Raw genomic sequence first — 20,002 nt, forward strand, 5'->3', positions numbered from 1 at the left:
TTATGGGGGGGGCACCACAAGGTCACACTGTATTGCCAAAGTTGTTTGGGTTTGTATTTGGAGAATACAGGCAGATATGGTGTACTGGTCAAAGCAGGGTCTGAATCTGCACCTTGTATACATTATTTATTCTAAGTCTGTCTCTCTCTCCATCTATTGCTCATTCTGTCTCTATCCCTCCCTCTCGGCAGGAGCAGATAGCATCAGAGAGCAAGGGAGATGGCGAGTCATTATATATGGATTGATAAAGAAATCATTTTCTGTCTAGCATTGTCCTTCTCTCTGTCTTCTCTCTATCGCTCTCAAGTTATTTCTCTCCCTGTCTCTTTCTTTCCCTCTTCACAAGCTTGCCTCCCACAACTCAGCCCAGATCACAGCTTGTATGACCTTGCCCCAGCAGTTTTTAGAGTGTGTGTTTGTACTGTACATGGTGTGTGTGTGTGTGTGCGTGTGTGTGTGTGTGTGTGTGTGAGCGTGTGTGACCTTGTTCCTCTCCTTGTTGTGATGTTGCTGGCCACACCTACATCAGGCAGCCAGGTAGGGAGGAGGGAAAATCAGACAGACTAAAAATAGAGGAAGAAACACAGAATAGGGAATAATGGAGGTAAAGTGAAAAGGGCAGGACTTCATTCACAGAGGGAGATAAATGAGAAAGAGAGACAGAGAGAGAGACAGAGACAGTCTCCATGACAGAGAAAAACACTGGAGTAGAATAAAGGTAAACGCCGATGACCTAAATTTCGAGCATCCCTGGTGACCGGCTGTAGCTTTGGGTCATTACAGTCTACCACAACCTGCCAGATGTTTATCAAAGAAAACCACTGCAGGTGTGTGGATTAGTTATACTGTGTGTGTGTGTGTGTGTGTGTCAGTGTTCGGGAGAGGTTAATTGTAACTTGCCCTGTAGCTTGCAGCTATGGGCTCATCCTTTATCGTATCTGCTTCTCCATTTCCGATGGGACGAGCAACTAATTGGTTTCTGCTCTGTGTGCTCTGTCATAGGAAGATAGATTATGAATGTCCGATGGATCATTCCCAGTACTCCGCTCCTCCTCCCTTTCCCCATACACGGTCCCATCTTCTCCTCATCTGCTTCCTACATACATTAAAGCCATGTGTCCCAGCACAGCACGATATTATCCTGGATGTGATGATGAATCTAGCTCGACTCGTTCATTGCCTCCTTCTACTGCAAGCTACATATTATCTGTTGGCTGCAGGGCGTAACATATAAGCCTGAGTCTTGTACATGTCATGTTGCATGACAGTGAGCAGGATGCACTGGGACATTGTCTTTTGGAGACAAGGCTACAGCAGTGGGCAGATAATGGATACGCCAAGGAGGGCTAATTGGAATGTATAACCCCAGATAATCAGCTATTCATGTGCACACACACACGCACAGACATACATGCAGAGAAGAGGTCTTCTAGGTCAGGTTATGCCTGATTTAGGATTAGTGTCAGTGTTATCTGTTTTTCTTTAATCGGACATACATGTTTAACCACTGAGCGATCAAGAGCTTTTTTTCTAATTGGATTTTAAGAATTATTTGACTTGTGTGTCCATAGGCAGAAGTAAATTCAGCAGTAATACACTCAAATGCTGCCTGTATTATAAAATACTAGTGCTCTGCCAATTCTAAACCTGCCTGTTTGGAAAGGTAAAGTGGTAATACAGGTTGTAAATTTTTGTCTGAAACTGTAAGAGGAACCTGCAGTTATTGAGCTGCAGCAAGTACAAAGTTTGGTGAAACTGAACTTAGTTTTCACCCGAACTGGAGAATCAGATGCCACTGCTATTAAAGAGCTTTTATTTTCAGTTGATACATGAGTCAGAAGATTGTGTTTGTTGATTGACTTTTGATATAGTCAACAATGTAATTTGTAAAGAAATAACCCTAGTTCAGTAAATCATTCAGACTTATAAGCCACACACGGTAATAAAGCAAATCCAGTTTAGTTTATGAAAAACAGTGATTATAAAACCTTCACTGCAGATAAACCAGGCAGGATGAAACGCAAAGTTTTCTAACTTCACTCTGCACCATAGACTGTTTTTAAAAAAAACTCCAGACAACGTCCAGCACACAAACTGTTTGAGGAGGACTCACCATGTCAAGAAATAATTTTGAAGGAGCTCTGGACCATTAACACATTAACATTGCACTAGCATATATTTATAATTTATTTTTTACTGAGTCGTCCATACGCACCAAATGAAGCATTAAATGAAGAAAGATTTCATTGTAGTATGAAGGTGAAAAGTTGAACGGTGCTTAAAATATGCAAGCCGACAGACAGTAGATAGATATCTTGTGACAGTATTAGCATTCTTCTACGTAGGTGAAGAAAACTCCATTTGTAAAATCGACCTGAACGGCACCTTGTAAAGCATATAATGTGGAGATTTCCCTGGTAACCTAAAGCACTGAGCCTCAGATGTCTCCCACTAATGACAGCTCCCGGTCCCATCCAGCACCCATAATGAGGTGTGCGGCAGAGGGTAAGCTCCCTAAAGCAGAGGCCTTTCCCCAGCATGGGGCAGGCATGGTTTAGAGGGGATCCAGTCTAAAGACACCAGCAAGCATCCAGATTAGGCCCCGCATAAAGATAATGAGAAGATTCAGCCTCCGGTCCACTAATCACAGATCTATCACCGTGGAAAAGGCCAGCCACCAAGACTAAAATGAATTACAGATTAAAGCTAAAAGCTAAAAGGACATCTGCTTGGAAGGAGATTTTGGTATTTAATGGGAATTTTACTTTATGAAGGATCAGAAGGAGAATATATAGATTTAGTTTAGAAGATTGGATTTTTCTGTTGAGCTGAAGAAGTGATGGTAAAAACTGGTGGAGTGTGTCCCACATGAAGATAAGGGCTCAGCGGAAGAGAGCTAAATGCAACTCTGACACACGGGTGCTCATAAAGACAGCCTCCACTACCAACGCGCTTGTTTTTTTATAGTGACATTTTGTTGTGTGTGTGTGTGTGTGAGTGGGCACATTTGCGTGAGTGACGGTTACTCCTGCATTCTTGTCAGCTGTCTGCGGAACAATAAACCCTACAGAGAAATTGCCAAAGCCTTAAAACGAAGATACACACACTCAGGCAAACAGATACACACACACACATAGGAGAACTTAACAGCGCTGCAGGAAATAACAACAAAGAACCACAGCTTTAAAGCTCACACATGCTCACACATGCACATTCAGCGTGTGCCACATTCAGTCACCGATATCCCATCCTGTCTGCTCCCATGTATTCATCCTCTTGGCTGTGGCCGAGGTATTATTCATCATCGGGCCCTGCTTTTGGATCACAGTGCTCTAATGTGATGCGGGTGCGGACAGAGTGCCTGGTTCAATCCGAGCTTCGCTGACTGAAGGATTCAGGGCAGTCACCCTCCCAATCGAGGCGCTGGTGACAAGCCGAATCAAACAAACGCCCAAGGAGAGCGAGGAATAAAAGCGTCATTCCAATTCCCTGTCTCCCTCTCTCTCTCCCGGTCCTCTCTTCCAACTCTGATGCGAGTTGATGGGTGGTAGTGCTCTGTCACCAGTCAGACAGCAGAGAGGATATTTCTGGTACAAATGATTGAGGAGGTGGACAGAGGACATATTTTCATGTGACTGGGATCAAAAGAGTGTTCACATGTGTGGATGCATGGATGATGATGCATTTTTCTCTATATTTTTCTATGTGTGTGTGTTTGTCTTTACAGTGCTTTGCGTGCGGTCAGTCTCTGAGGACTTAATGCAGGAGCCATTGCATTAGTGCTGTCTGCTTCCTGCCGTCTTCCTCCTAAATCATATTAGTACTGTGTTTTTGTCCAATCAGCTCTTACACACACACACGCACATGCAGGCTCCAATACAAAAGCTTGTTATGTAATTATATCATGAAAAAAATGTACTGTTGTCTGTACATTTTCCAGCCATTGGTATGACAGTAGCAGTTTGTATTGTTGAATGAAAGATTTAAGTGTTTATTGATGTTACTTCAGCCCTCCCACTTAAATTACTTAGAATGACTGTCACGGGAGAGTTACCTTTAAATTGCTACAACCAAGAAACTACTTGGCTTTCGATTTCATGATGCAATAGAGAAGATGGATAAGGAAATTACAAGATATTGGTCATTAACATTCCAATCATTCCGGAAAATACTATTACATGCCTTTTTCCATGTAGACAACATTATACTTAAATGGCTGTAAGTCCCTGTGCTGCTGACGTATCCGTCTTTGGTTTGTGTCGTCTCTGACTAATCTTAACGGAAACGTGGTGTATGTTTACAAGCAGAACAAAAAAGGGCTGGACGATACGGCCAAACATCTAATCAGGATAAAACTTTTCATATCAGTGGATTGAGATAATTATAATGATAAATATTACATTACTATTTTAAATGTAGAGCCTTTTTTTCTGAGCGGGGAATCAAAAACACCTAAAAAGCAAAACATCTTTAGCTATTAGTGAAAATCATATTGCAATAATTATTGATATATTGATCAGCCCTAGAATAAAATATACACTATGATACAATATACTTAAACCTTCAATGTCCGTGTGTGAGGGAGATCGAAAAACCGAGAGTGAGTTATGTAGGCCACCTTGTGAGGAGAATACTTAGATTTCATCTATTTCTGTTCTCTCTTGAAAGGTCTTTGATAAAAGTGCTCATTGTTACTGATGTAACTGTTTGTTTTATCTGCTGCAGGGAAACATCATCATGCGCACGCACACATGCACACATACTCACACACACATCTGACAGTCTCATGATAACTGTGGTTTGCTTACACCATTTATAATGCTGCTGCTCTATCAGTAGTGAAAACTGAAGCCAAAGAAGCAACAAGGAGCTAACAGATCTGTGACCAGCTGTTTGTGACACCTCCACTGATCCTTTGTTTTTCTAAATATATAGATAACATAAACAGTAATATACCCCATCACACGTTCATTGGTTACAATTCTTTTTGTAAAGAGATTCTTTTAATCACACAATTATGCTACGATGCATAAAATGTTGATCTATGCTTTTAGCAGATCTATAAAGTCACATAAGAAAGTTGTCAGGCCTGAATTGAAAACAGAATTTCTTTCCAGCTGCAGGGCTGCTGCTGCAAAATGAATGAGAGTGAGGGAGTCTGGGCGATGCGAGCAGCCCCAGATGTTCTCTAAACAAACATAACAACAGCAGGCACAGAACAAAATGCAAACACACAGCAAATGCAATAACTTTTCAGCCAGTACCATGCATATTGAGGCAAAATCCCTTTCAATATTTTGGGTTTTATTGCACTATGCTGTCCGACAATAATTGACAGGAATGGAGTACATTGATATGTCCAGCATTTGGTTTCCTGGTAAACAGGCTTAAACAGCTTTTGTCAGAAAATGTGTTTTAATCATTTTAGGTTCATCAATAGAAGATTAACCCTCTAAACATTAAGATTATCAAGTATTTTTTAAGGTCAAATTTCAGTTTCTAGATTCTTAACTGAATATCTTCTCAATATTTTGGTCGACAAAAACAAGACATTTAAAGATGTCGCCTTAGGAGATGGCAATTTGTGTCGGACATTATGCGCATCCAATGAAATACTATCTTTATTGTCAGGTTTTCTAAATTACATTGAGAATACATTTAAATGTTGAATTCTGTCCATGTGCTTGCTGGCTGTCATCCCTCCCAGTCACTCAACCACAGCAGACTGTCTGACATGTGTGAGCAGAGCTACAGCTGGGTTTCACAAGACACCATAAAATACAGTAACACAGGAAACGACTCTTGAACAAAAATACACACAAACATTGCCACACATCTGTCTTAGCTCTGCGTGTGTGTGTGTGTGCATGTGTGTGCATATGTGTGCATGTGCATATGATGGATTCTGTATTTAGATTTGTTTTAGATTCAAGCTGAAAGTTTCAAGTGTACACAGCAGGCACAAGAGACTAAGCTGAAATATCTGGCTTTCAGAATGCTACACGCACACACAGTCACACACATCTATTTACCTGGACGATTGTTCTTTTTCCTCTGGGTGATTCTTTTGTGACAGCCTCCTCTACATACCAATGCGTGTCTGTATGTGTTTTATTATATCGCACCTCTGTTCTTCTCTTTTAATCTCAAAGCTCCTCTTGCACATTTGCAGCTCGGTACAGAGGAACACTCTGTCACACACAGACACACACACACACACACACAAACACACACTCTTTGGGTTTTGAAGTCTAATCAGGTGGGAGGTGAGATGTTCTTTTGTTGTTACTTGGCTGAGGTCTCGACCTCCTTCACTGAGAAAGCAAACTTCTCTTAAGCTTCCTCACCTTCCCCTATAAGCGGATAGCGCTGTGACCTCTGAGCAGATAGGGCTGTGCTTAAGGAGATAGGGCGTGTGTGTTTATGTGAATACGTTGATGTTTGGGTCAACTTATAGAGAGAGACAGTTTTGCTAGGGGGAAGGAGAGCTGAGCTGAGCTGAGATGATAAGAGAGAGAAAAGGGGGATTTAAACTCTGTCCTAAATAGTGGATTTGTGATATTTTACAGCAACTTTTAACTTTTAACCCCTTGTGTATCAACACACTTATTTGCTGTATCACTTGTTGCATGTGAACTGCTCTAATTTCTTGAAGGCGGATGCAATATTGTTTTGCTCTGACATGCTCATTAACCATTCATGTCACACAACAGATATGATCTTCAAGGGCTCTAATATCCTGTCACAACATCCCGGTGAAACGGATGAACGGGGTTGTTTTGTGTTTGTGCTGAAGTATGCGGATCCACATTTGGGTGCATTAGCGTGTGTTTGTCCGCTTTGTCCAGATGTGCAGAAATGGCTGTATGTTGTCATGCTTCCTGTTTTGCAAACTGTCTGAGGGCTGTGATTTGACGGCAGCAAAAAGAGGATGAGAGAATAAGAGTATCAGACTAAATAGACATGTCAAGCTAAATGAGATAAGAAATAATAAACTGTATACTATGTCAGTGTATAAGCATGTTAAAATGCACATTATGATCAGCGTATATCTGGGGTATCACATACTCTATGTCTCACCTTTTCAATTTTTTGCCCTGAAGACATCTTTTTTTTTTTTTAAATGAACACAACACTGAAACAACAACACAAACCACACAGGTTTTACTAGTATCCTGTTTGTGTGATTCTTTGACATCAGTTGTCAGGAATGCAGTAATGATTGTGTTTGCAGCAAACAAACAGCCACTTTGAAAGTGTATGATTGACACAGATTGACTGACAAATATGGTTGTTTGGTTCCGAAATACCTGATATTTACCAGTTTGACCATAAACTTCATAATAAGTAACAATAAATATCTGAAAATACAAAGATATAAAACTTATATTATATATAAAGAAAATCTATGAAAACATGTAAATAGAAATGCACATCTTTTCTGCTGTTGATTTTTAAAGTTTAAAGTTTTTATATTGGCAAAAATAGATGAGATACCTATATGTCATTGGTCTCTACTTAACCCACATCTTTTGAGAAACGGATGTTTTACAGTGTAGTACCAGCGATGCTCAACCCCACCCATCTATCATGGGATAAGCGCAGTGTAGCCCGAGGACAGTTCCCGTGACACTAACACATGTGCTCACACGCAGAGTGGGACAGGGACAAATGAACTCCGGAGGGCAGAAAAGAAAGAATAGAAATAGGAGCCATTTCCCAAACCTTCATTCATATTCAACAAAACCGAACCTTGATATCGCCGGTGAAGATGCACACTCCTGGAGGGGAAGATGCATGAATATAGAGAACCATGCTGTCAAAGATGGATGTGATATTACCACACATATACACACACACAGACACACACACATACACACAAACACAGACACAACCACTCCTGCAAGGACAGGGCCATTAGTGTATCTTTGGGGAGTTTGTTTCTGTTCTAATGGAGAGGAGAGTCAAGTGAACCAGGAGAGGAAGCCAAATGGACAGCAGTCTCTCTCTCTCTTGCATTTGTACACTCACACAGTCTCTGGTTCATCAGACGTCGACATCATGCAACACTCTTCTCATTTCCTCTTCTTTGAAAGGACAAGGCTGAAAATATCTACTTTGTTTTTCTGTAGAGAAAATCCCAGAAATGCGTAGCAAGTATTTCCTGGTTATTCTTCTCCCATTGTTGTCCTCAAAGTAGTAAAAATACTTAAATGAGTCACACTGTTGGACTGGGTGTCACACTCCTTCATTATGAATAGTTTATTTGGAGTCAGTCGTCCATGCACCATCCTGTAGAACTAGTCCCCAGCCAACCCATTGTAAATAGCATCTTCTTTAAATAGAAATTAATGGAATTTTATTCCATCTAGAGCCTTTTCTGCATCCTCAGCCAGAGAAACACAGTGTTGGTTGAAATATTTAACTGGGAGGATGGTGGTAGTAGGGGAATCCCCCCCCCTCCCCCCTTGACAGACAAGGCAACTTTTATTTCCTCTCTTCTCAGTTTAAATTTTGTTTCTATTTTTGATTCGTACCACTCCCCCTTGTTGCTCCCCTACAAACTTGCACCTACAGGAATCAAACACACACACCGACACACACTACCATAAAATGTCTCCATAACAAATCGGATCAACACCACAGTTTCTCCCCCAGTATTATGTCCTCCCTCCTCGTGTCAATCCTGGCTATCTATTCATGTCATCTCTATATATATTTTCAAGGTATTTTTACATGCAGAAAAGTATCTAAAATATCTGTTATGCCAGGCAGCAAAATGCCACAACAATTGACGTATGCATATTTGACTTTAAATCTTGTTTTGTGAAATTCCTTAACTTAAACCCTTTAACTTTTGCTGTCTTGTGGATTCAAACACAAACTCCTTAACTTTTATGCTAATTAAGAGGTCAAACATTCAGTTTAGTAGACCTGTGATCACATTAAGAGGAAACAAATGCAGTGATTTTTGTTGTTGTACACATTGTACATTTCCACAGAAATATGGCAAAATACAATATCGTCGCACTTTGCTCCTTTATACCCATAACTTTCCATTTCCTTGATCTTGTCAGTTTTTGTCTGTCTTGACAAAGAGCAGACTTGCAATGGTTGTCCTGCACATGCATCTCATGCACGCACTTAACAATAACACTCACTCCAATATGCTGACTCTCAATGAAAGAGTCTCATCAGCTGGTTTCACAGTCTCTTCAGAGCTGGAGTGTGTGTTCAAGAGTGTGTCGAGAGCAGAGGCAGGTGGAGCTTTCCCTCACATCCACGCACGTGCACACAAGTATTACACTCTGTTCAAACCAGATGAGTGTAACTCACAGTTAAAACCAGATGAGTGTAATTCATCCACACCCCTGGGGAGCTCCCGGGGCCGGCAAGGATATTTGCATCCGTAATTCCCCCACCGCTACGACCGCCGTTGCACCCCCACCCCATGCCAGCTGGGACCATCAGGGCCAGGGCAGAGGCGGAGCAGGAAGTCTATTACAGACACTTATTCTCTCACACGCAGGCGCATGCACAATCATGCAGACCGTATCTAATCAATTTGACGCCGATGTTAAACAAAGCTCCCGTTTAGGGTAATTAAAATCGCCCAATTAAAGCCTGTAAGTGTGTGTGTGCGTGTGTCTGAGTGTGTGTCAGACATGTTGCAGGGGCTCTTTGTTCCTGCTAAACCTTTATACAACAAAACTGAATCTTCTGAAGCTGAGAAGCATCTGTTTACAGCTTATATTTCCACACAGCAAATCAGGAATGTCAAAGCAGTGCTTCTGCAGAACATTTTTTACTTTTTATTTTTTATATTTAGCATTGTGTTTATATTCATTTAATTGCAACATGTTAATGTATGTGTGGAGCCCCGTCATGCATATGTGTATAGGGTGTTTGAAAACAGTGTGCAGCTGTTGTCGGGAATGACATTTCTGGCAGCTCATGATTTGTCGTCCTCCCTCATTATGGTCTCTCCCCCTCTTGACCTCCTCAATTGCCAGCTGGACTCATTCATAGGAGGTAGTAGTTGTAAATGTGCGTGTGAGTGTGTGTGTGAGTGACGTCAGGGTCATTTGTGTCCCTGTTTTTTTTTGTTTTTTTTCAAGGATATCGACAAAGACGGTATTTCTCAGTTTTTAGTTTCTCAAAAGGGGGGTGCTGTGTGAGACTCTGCTTAAGTGTTAGCATGCTAACATACTCATAATAGCAATGTTATTGTCCATTTAATGGTAATCCATCCAGTAGTTGTTGAGATTGATGTGGGGCCAATGGACTTGCTCACCAGCAGAGCCATCAGATTAGCACAGCTTAAAAAAAAGGAGAAAAGTCTATCATGCAAAAAACTGAATGAAATTCGGAAGCTGAGCAACACATTAAAAATGATGAACATAAAATAAAGTGTATTTAGCTGAGAAGATTTTTAAAATACACTTAATTCATTGATACATTTGTCTGACCCTATCCCTGGGTTATAGAAAATCTTTGGCTGTGCTCATTTGGGAGTCAGCTGGCATATTTCTAATGGTCTATTGAACTGAACCTGTAGATGAGGATTTAAAATATCAGACACACACACACACACACACACACACACAGTCTGAGCAGATTACACTATATTAGAAAAGGGTGAAACAAATGCCAAGTGACAAAGGCTTTAGGTTTAGTCTGCTCTGGAGCAGTCAAGGGGCAAAGGGGCAGTGAGCGGGCACCAGGGCACCAGGACACTGTGACTGAGTTGGTTAGAAAGGAAGCAAAGACGGATCCAGACTGACAGAAGTGATGTGCGTTGTCTGGGACACTTCTGTTGTCTGCCATCATATTTCATTCTTCGTGCTCCACTTCCATCTGGAGAAAATAACGGTGCTCACACTGCCACTTTTTTTTCCCCTCAGTATTCTCTTCCTCTTTGGTTTCTGTGTATGTTGTGATGACCAGATGTAATCCCAGAGGGTGAAGGGACTGAACATTATATGATTATCATGATGATATTATAGTGTTATGTGATTATCAGTCTAGTCAGTGTTGAGCACATAGGAAACACCCATTATCATTGTTTGTTAATTGATCCTATTGCATAGTATACTAGATTTCAAAGATAAACATACATATCTGTGTGTTTTTTTTGCTGTCCTCTAACTATACAACATAGCACTAGATCTCTAAAAATATCCTGTGTGTGTGTCCTGCAGACCCGGAGTCGCAGAGGAAGAGAACGGTGCAAAATGTTTTGGACCTGCGACAGAACCTGGAGGAGACCATGACAAGCCTGAGAGGGGTGCAGCTCAGCCACAGGTGAGCAACACACACATCCACAAACACACGCACACACAAAAGCAAAAGCAAAAACAAAACGACATCTGTAGAAACAAAGACAAAAGTTACGGCAAACAAGCAAATAGTAACTAAGAAAAGAGAGGATCAGTTGAGATGGGCGGATTCTTATTGACACTCCCAACGGTGTGGTAGGGTGTGGTGGTTAACTGCCTGTTTGTCTTTCTCAGATCAATATCAGTATTCCTGATGGACCAGTAGCCGTCAGTCTTTGATTCTCATCCTTCTCTCCTCCTCCTCTGCCTTGGTTAATATACAGACCTGAAGCAGGATTAACTCAAAACCGACTTCAAAGCCGTCTCTGCAAATGCACACGCACGACTCTCTTTCAAAAACACAAAAGGACACGCAATAATGCTCTGATTATATGAGCCCGTGTGTGTGTGTCCTTTCCCTTCCGCTGCTTCCTGTCTGTCACTGACTGATTCAGCTGTGTCGAGCGCGTCCTCAGGTTTTGTCCTTGGGAGCTTCCCCTCCGGCTGCCTGTCCGTGCGTCTCCTGCCATACATCCCCCATCCGTCCCTCAGCGGGAGCTCCATGCACAGAGAGCAAATCAGCAGATGGTTCCCTGCTGGAATACGTTTCCTTCGCCATTCATACTTTTATTGTACTGTAGTAACCTTGAATTGCTCCCCGCTGTCCCAGAGGACATTTTCTGCTTTGACGCCTACAGAAGTATCCTGTGCAAACAAGAAATCCCATTTCCTGTGTGTTTAGTGCGGGAAATGCATGAATCAAACAAATGGATTGGTTTGACAAAAAAAAGTGGTTTTATCTACACATAAATTCTCTGATATGCTGTGCTTGCATAAAAAGCAGAAACCCTGTGAAAATCCATTGGAACAAGATGGGGCAGTATCCTCTGTCTCATCCTCACTCCATTTCCCTCCTGCCTGTTTTACGGCATTTTATTTGAAAACGTCTCTGTATCTATTCTACCAGCAGAAGTGTTTGATGTTACTAGAGCAGGCAAAATCACCTTCACAGTTTTAGAGCCAGAAACTTTTAATGTAGTAATTCTCATCATAATCTGCCCGACCACTGAACAGAGATGTGCTGCGCTGCTGCTTCAGCTCGCATGCAGATTGTTACATTAGTGATTCTGATATTTGCAGAATCACAGAAAAGTGAGAGATCAGAGAACGTGAGGGCATGTTTGATGACATGAAAATTACACATTAACACACATGCACACACACACACACACACACACACACACACACACACACACACAAAGGAACCTGGATACACACCAAACATTCGAAAATAAATCTGTCTGAGAGAGGAGGATGCAGGGTGGGGTGATGATCGAATGGAGGAAGCAGCTCCTAAACTGAGGAAATCAAAGACGTTTACTTCCTGTCTGCAAAAAAAGGTCTCCATCAGCTCTTTAGAGAAGGTCATTGTTGTGACTCTCATTATTGCATCTCCTCTTATTTGAACCTATAGCTGTGTGGAGGGGACCATGTGCTACGACAGCGACGAAGCTGCCGCCTTCTCCGTCTCCAGTCTTTCGAACCGCTCCTCTCCGTTGTCATGGCGCCAGGGTCAATCCAGCCCCCGTCTGCAGGCTGGGGACGCTCCGTCCACAGTTAACACCCAGGTGGACATCCCCCGCCGGATCAGCCACTCCTCTCGCATCCACCTCATCGAGGCCCTGGACGTCACAGACCCGGCCCTGCTGAAGGGAGACTACCTCAGTGACAGCGACCTCGGCGGGAAGAGCCAAAACGAGGATGATGAAGAGGACGATGATATTGATGATCTGGGGAACGGGTGAGTTGTGTTCTTCTTTTGTGTTTTTCACCCCAGCTGAACCTTTGCAACGTTAGCAGCACATTTCATGACATGGACACGGTCATTAATGAGGTTAGCATTCCTCGCAAGGGGAATCCTGCCACCTGCCAACTGTTACAACTCCACTGCTGCAGTCAGGCCTGCAGATAGTGATTTAGCAGCACAGCTCTGTAATGAATCACAACCCCCCTCCCTCACATCGCATGGCATCTGTACCCCCCCCCCCCCCCGCCCTTTTATCTGTAGCCCCCCCAATGCAGCTGGCTCTGCCACAGTCAGTAAACAGCCCTCTAGCAGAGTCTGAGAATGATGTCACCATCATCCTGTCATATTCAGCTGTGGACTTGCCTCCTTGGCCAGCGGGCCTCCATGCGTTGGCCCACCAGAGCCCCCGTGGCAGAGCCTGTATACAGACGTCTTCAGAGACCAGCTCACTCGTTATGTCTAGCCAGTGTGGTCCTCAGCCAGAGCTGTCAAAGTCAGAATGAGCTTTGTTTTGAAGTAGCCATGGATTCAAAAGATTTAATGTCGTGATCACATCAGAAAACAAAACAAGATAAATTTCAGCTGCAGAAAGGTTCGTTGGCTCGTTTGCTTTGTTGTGTGGAGGGTGGTACCCTGGTGCTGTGGCTTTGAAACGTTTTTTCCCTCCTATAATTAGAACATCTGCAAATGTATCGTTTCTCACATAACCACACACACACACACACACACACACACACACACACACACACACACACCGGTGCCCGTTTCACACATCGCGGCCGGCTGCCTCAGGCTTCCTGTGCTGTGGCAGCAAAGACAGAGCAGTTTACAAAACGTGTGTCTTTGTCTGTAACTTTCATTTGTTATCGGCTGTATAATGGGCAACAGCGGAACAATCACAATCCTTTTCATCTTAATGGGAATGAGTTTTCTTGTGTCTGTCTGCGTGTTGTTGTTGACAATAACGAGATGACCCAATAAGATTGTGCATTGTGCCTTTGTGGGTGTAAGCTGTTTATCTTGAATAAGAGGGACAGGTCACACGCTGGTACATGTAGTTGTCTCCATCGTTCTGTCAGGACAACACATCTCTTTCTTACTATAAACCTTCAGGATTAGTTACATCAGTTAATTATCATCAGTACACAACACAAATACAAGACATTAAGTGTAGAGAGTCTGTTGAAAAATGGTTTGAGTTGTGTTTCTTGGACTTTCTTTCATTAGTTTTGGAAAACATGCAGCTCTTGTCCCAAAATGAGAAGGTATGGCACAACATCCAGCATCATGTTTCACTGACTTTAAACACAGCGAAGAACAACACATTATCTCACTATAAACTATGATTCTGTGTGTGTGTTAAACCAAACTAAGAAAAATCCTTCTGCTGGCCACAGCTTGACATCTCCACGGTAACCACAAAAACCAGGAAATCAATTGCAACACAGTTCCAGGTCCCTGTAGCTCTGCTGTATATCTGGTCATGGCCTCCACTCAGTGGTTATACAGGTTTACATTGTTCTTTGTGTGAGAAGGCAAAACAAAAAACAACATTTGTTGGTGCGTTTAAGGAAAAACATTGAGAGAGATGATAGCAGCCGAACATTGTATTGTCTATGAAACTTAAAACCTTTCCTGGAGAACAAAGCAAGATCTCCAAGTCGTTAGTTTTATCCAACCAACACCATCTAAATCATAGAAAACAGGCAAATGCAGCAGATTCTTGTGCTTGAGAAGCTTGAACCAGCAATATAAAAACTATTAAGTGTGTCAAACTATTAAGAGCATTGATCTGATATCAGAATTGTTGTTGATTTAATCTCTGTTGATCAACTCGTCTCTTAATCGACTTTTCGTTTTGGGATTTGAATCATTTACACCAAGGTTATGTTTTTGCCATTTGTCCTTTTGACTTCTAGCAGGATTACACAAAAACTACAGAACCAACTTCATTGAAATTTGGTGGAAGGATATGACATGAGCCAAGAAAGACCCAATAACATTTTTGGGCAGATCCGGACAAAGGGATGGATCCAGGATTTTATTTTTACATTGTGAGATAGGATGTTCTTTTAACATTTTCACCAATTCCCCCAGAATAATCCATGGATCTCGATGAAAAAGTCAGGCACATTTAGGGAACTGATATCTACGAGTGCGTGCAGTTTGATGCAGTTTTATAGATTCTAAGGGAACTATGGGAAGGGTTACTCTCTGAGTGTCTTTAGTGCAGACATGGTGTGATGCCGACTGCAGTTTCAGACTAATATACCTTCACCACTAGAGGGCAGGCTGGGGTCTGCTGTCTCCAACCTTTCATCTTGAAGTAGCCCCTCGCCGGATTACTTACGCTTATCTCATAATTTATTACACATTCTCATCCATTATACATGAAGGCACTACCCCTGTCACACAGAGGTCACGTACACTACCATGTCTCATCCTTACATATATTATACATAGGATTTCCCGACATACATTATGCATAACAAATGCACACATGGTCTTTGTTTGGGTTTTGTCTTACTCATCTCTTTGTTGTGTTAAATGGAGACCGAACAAACAATAAATACCACCTCACTCATATATAACATGTATGGATGAGCAGGATTTGAGTCATGGTTGGTCTCACTGTGACTCACCTCAGTTGTATTGTATCGACATGACTCACTTTCGCACAATGTTGAGTTTACAGCGACTGGGCCATGACCTGCCTGACACAGACCTTATACACGCTCTCACACACACACACACACACACACAACACAACACACAACACACAGACACACACTGAGTCAGGGCCCTTTATGTCAGTTATCCGCTTCCTGCCTGTGCTTCCCAGAGCCTGGGCCTCTTCTTGTCTGAAGAGTCCCACTTACATCTGGAACCAGACCCCTCCCACACACTCTCACACACTCTCACTCACACACTCATCACCCTCACCAGGAAACAGCAGGGAGGGGTGGGGGCGTGAGATGGTCCTTCTCCTAAGCAGTAATGAGGTTTAGTCCAGTGTAGACTGTGGTTATATACAAATCTGCAGTTCTTCATACAGTTTTAACCCTTTCAGTTCATCCTTACCTCTGCCTGGTTATGTTTTCATCTGCCTTTGTTTGTTTGTCTTGTTAGTTTGCATGATTGCAGAAAAACTATTTGACGGATTTCTACGTGCGGGTCCAGGATACATATTTTAAATTTATTCAACATTGTGAAATAGGGCGTTTTCAACATCTCCCAGAGAATAATTCATAGTTCTTGGTGGGAAAAGGCATGTGTAGGGGACTGATATCTATGAGTCTGTACAATTTGGTGCAGATCCAAATAATAACCTGGATCTACTGAATTCAACTGTGGTTTCATAAGGGGACTGTTGGGCCTTGTCAGTGGATGGTTTAGTTGAATCAATATAGTGAATTGTTTACACTGTGTACTGATTTCTTTACAGTTGAATTTATATCCCCCAGTCTGAAGTGTTAAGAAACACACATGTGAATATGTGTACATGTTCTTATTTTCAGCTCGGATAAGCATTATTCTAGTTTAAGTCGGCAATTGTTTGCTATAGCAACTTTATAAGGTGATAATATACCAGAGCTATCTATATGATGGATTGGTTTGAAGTTCTTTCTTTATTTAGTTCCCGAAGTTTCATATCGTCTTAATAGAGACAAGCAGGCACCTTTTAAGAAAAGAGCCAACTCTACATATATCCCCATGTCAACACTTATTAGTCTTTAGCACTGCTGAAATACATAGGGGGCTTCCTTATGTGAAGCACTGTGCTCTGAAAAGGTAGTAGCTGTGTATAGACCTTTATATACAGTCTATGGTATAGACTAGAATAGACAATACTTTATTGTCTACCTTTTGTCAGGGCACAAATTTGTCTTTGCTTATACGTGCAAAAAGTGATATAAAAATAGATATATGACAAACCTGAATGAATCATAATGTCTACATACAGCCGGTGTCTGAGCCTCATCTGGGCTTGATTGAATGTATTGATTGTCTTTGTTGTCATGTGTGCAGTGATAATGGGCTCAACTTGCACACACACACACATGTCGACCATTGGTTGAGCATGCGTCTTGTTTTCTGCCCTGCTGGGCCGCACGCTTTTGTTTCTGGATGGAGGAGCGGCCTCCCATTAGTAAACGCGCGGTCTCCATGGTAACAACGCTTCACTGCACTAAACGCCTGAATTATGAAAATATTTTTTTGGCAGCAGACAGACACACCCACACACACTAAGCTCCCCTAAGCTGTTCAGAGTCGGCTCAATGAAGTGCTTTCTAGGAAAGCAGAAGTGAGCTGCTTGTTCCGAATGCGAGTCCATTACAGTCCACACTGAAAGAATTGAATTGAAAGAAGAACTTTTTTAAGGAACTGAGATGTTTTGTGTTGTTGGGAACAAGCTTTGATATCATCAGTCAACTTTCTGCCATAAAATATTTGGCCTGATTCAAACAGGAAAGTTCATTAACGGATTACTTGTAATCTTGTAATCTTTTAATGGTACAAGTGTATCAAATTAAGTGTAACAGGACTCTATGTGTGTCTGTGTGTGTAGTTTTTTCTTTTTATTCTGCTGTACTCTGACCCCATCTACTGGCCAAAATATGAAACGCACACAATATAAACTATATCAGCCTGACACATCTGATAAATTAATTCCTCTTCCCACATCTGGATCAGATTTTCTGTTCAGGTGAAAGATCCGCTCACTCTCTTACTCACTCAGTCTGTCTGTGTCTATGTTTTTATCTTACTCACACACACACACAAACACACACAGAGTGGACACACCCACGGCTTTCCTGTTTTTAGGGCCAGATCTTTATACTGTGACTAACTGTCCAGTTAAATGGTAAATGGTCTGTGTTTACATAGCACTTGTCTAGTCTTGATGACCACTTTCCATTCAGTATTTGAGGATATGCATTCATAATGCATCTATAAATGTCATGTCCCTTATGTATAGGCACATTCCCACTTCCAGGTTTCACAGTCAGTATTCTGTGGTCACTGTGGTGGTCCAGGCCAGGTCCTCGCCAGACAGGCAGGACGCCATCTGATCCAAACAACTGGGTTTCATCTCTCCAAAGAATGTGCTGCCAATAATCATCAGGCTTCTTTTCATGTTCTTTGACAGTTTGTTCATGTAGTTTTGAAAGCTGTGGGTTTTGAAAGCTGTGGGTTTCTTCATGGACGCTGTCTTCAGACAGTGTCCTTCACACTGTCTGCTTGGTAACTGAAACACCACAGGTACTTCTTGTGCTAAGTCAGCACTTACTCGTCTGTTTATTTAAATGCAAGGTTGTGTAAGTACCCACTTGTTTGTGGTGTCGTTTTTCAAGGGCAGCCACTGTGACCTCTGTTATTGGAAGTGTGGCAACTGTGTCTAACCCGTTTAACCCCATGTTCAGTTGCCTCCCATCTTTATGAAGTGTCACAGTTTGATTTCTTACTTTTCACGCTTTTCTGGTCTTAACACGCTTATACGTGCCGAGTGTTTTTCTGTCATACTCTGACAGACTGTAGGACTCAGGGATCGAACCACCAATGTTCTGGTTTGGGGACAACCCGCTTTACCTCTCGAGCTTCAGCCGAAACAACCCAGACAGTTGAGGAACCTGTATATGTAGGATATATGTTTTGAAAAGTTGTTACAGCTGCGTTTTATCAGAACTTGGAAGTTGTCAATTTACATTTCACATCAGTTAAATGCTACTGACCGGAGCTCAGACGAATTTTAAATAAATATGACAGATGGAAATTGAAAAAGTGCCACAATAAATATTTGAACAAAATATTTTTCTTTCTTTGGATTTTCTTATAACAAACCACGTCACTAACTATTCTAAATCATGGGGTCAGACGTCAACTCCTAGGATGTGAATAATTTGTATGCGTCTTATTTATACACTCTGTTATTTTGCTCACTATAACTGTATTTTTCTGTCACTCTAAATGATTGTAAATTAGGGCCTTCATCAATAATTCTTCAAGTTTCAATAAGGATAAATAATAACTAATGAATATCGTAAGTAACTTTTTAGAGAGCTCTTCTTTAATCAATTATTTTGAATTTGGTACACCCGCTAATTCTCATTTTAGAATACCGGATTAAAATATACAGTGAAGGTATCTCATGATAGGTTATTTTGTTTGAGATATTGACAATTTAATTTACAGAAAATCAAGCTCCTGTGCAAGCTTCACTGTAACAGTGGGTGAATGTGTTATTCCATCACTACTACAGGAACGTTTTATTTTGTATGTGTCTCTGCACATATTGAAGTGAGGTTTCCTTCCTTCCTCACCATCCTTTCTCTTTAAGTGACAGTGTTTCTCAGAGACTGTGCGATCGTCATGTAAACCTGACGAGAGGCAGATTGAGGGATGGTTCAGGCGGGTGATGGGCCATGTGTTGCTCTTGTCATCCACTACCTGCTCTTCTCTGGGCCTCTCTGCTCCTCTCTGCTGCTCTGGTGGCTCTGTCTCTGCTCACTGCGGCGTGTAATCAATTACTTTTCCTGTCATTACGGAGGGAGTTGGACTCTGGGGAGGAGTGCGCTCTTTCTTTGTTCCAGCACGTGTGGGCAAAACACTGGAGGGAACACCCGCGGAGACACGCACACACACACACAAACTCACACACACAGCAGTTTATTAACTAATCAGAGCCATTCACCATCATCACATGAGCATTTCTAAATATGAGTCATGTGAGAGAGTTCACATTTTTATTTAATTATGCCTGTAATCTGCTTAATATGATAATTGCATGTAATTCATATTTAGTAGCAGTACTATATTTAAAAATATTGTTTATCTGCCCGGCTATTTTGCTTCACGATGATGTAACCGGCTCCAG

General features: G+C 41.9%; 1 protein-coding gene across 1 annotated transcript in view; it reads left to right on the forward strand.

Annotated features, from left to right (window-relative positions):
- The window catches only part of LOC133005418 (neuron navigator 1-like), an 80,266-nt gene that overhangs the window by 17,376 nt on the left and 42,888 nt on the right, over positions 1-20,002 (forward strand). The window contains exons 5-6 of the mRNA XM_061075089.1: positions 11,202-11,304; positions 12,793-13,119. Coding sequence (XP_060931072.1) covers positions 11,202-11,304; positions 12,793-13,119 — 430 coding nt within the window. The remainder of the gene's footprint in view (positions 1-11,201; positions 11,305-12,792; positions 13,120-20,002) is intronic.

Source organism: Limanda limanda, chromosome 7 (assembly GCF_963576545.1).
Source record: "Limanda limanda chromosome 7, fLimLim1.1, whole genome shotgun sequence".
NCBI lineage: Eukaryota > Metazoa > Chordata > Actinopteri > Pleuronectiformes > Pleuronectidae > Limanda > Limanda limanda.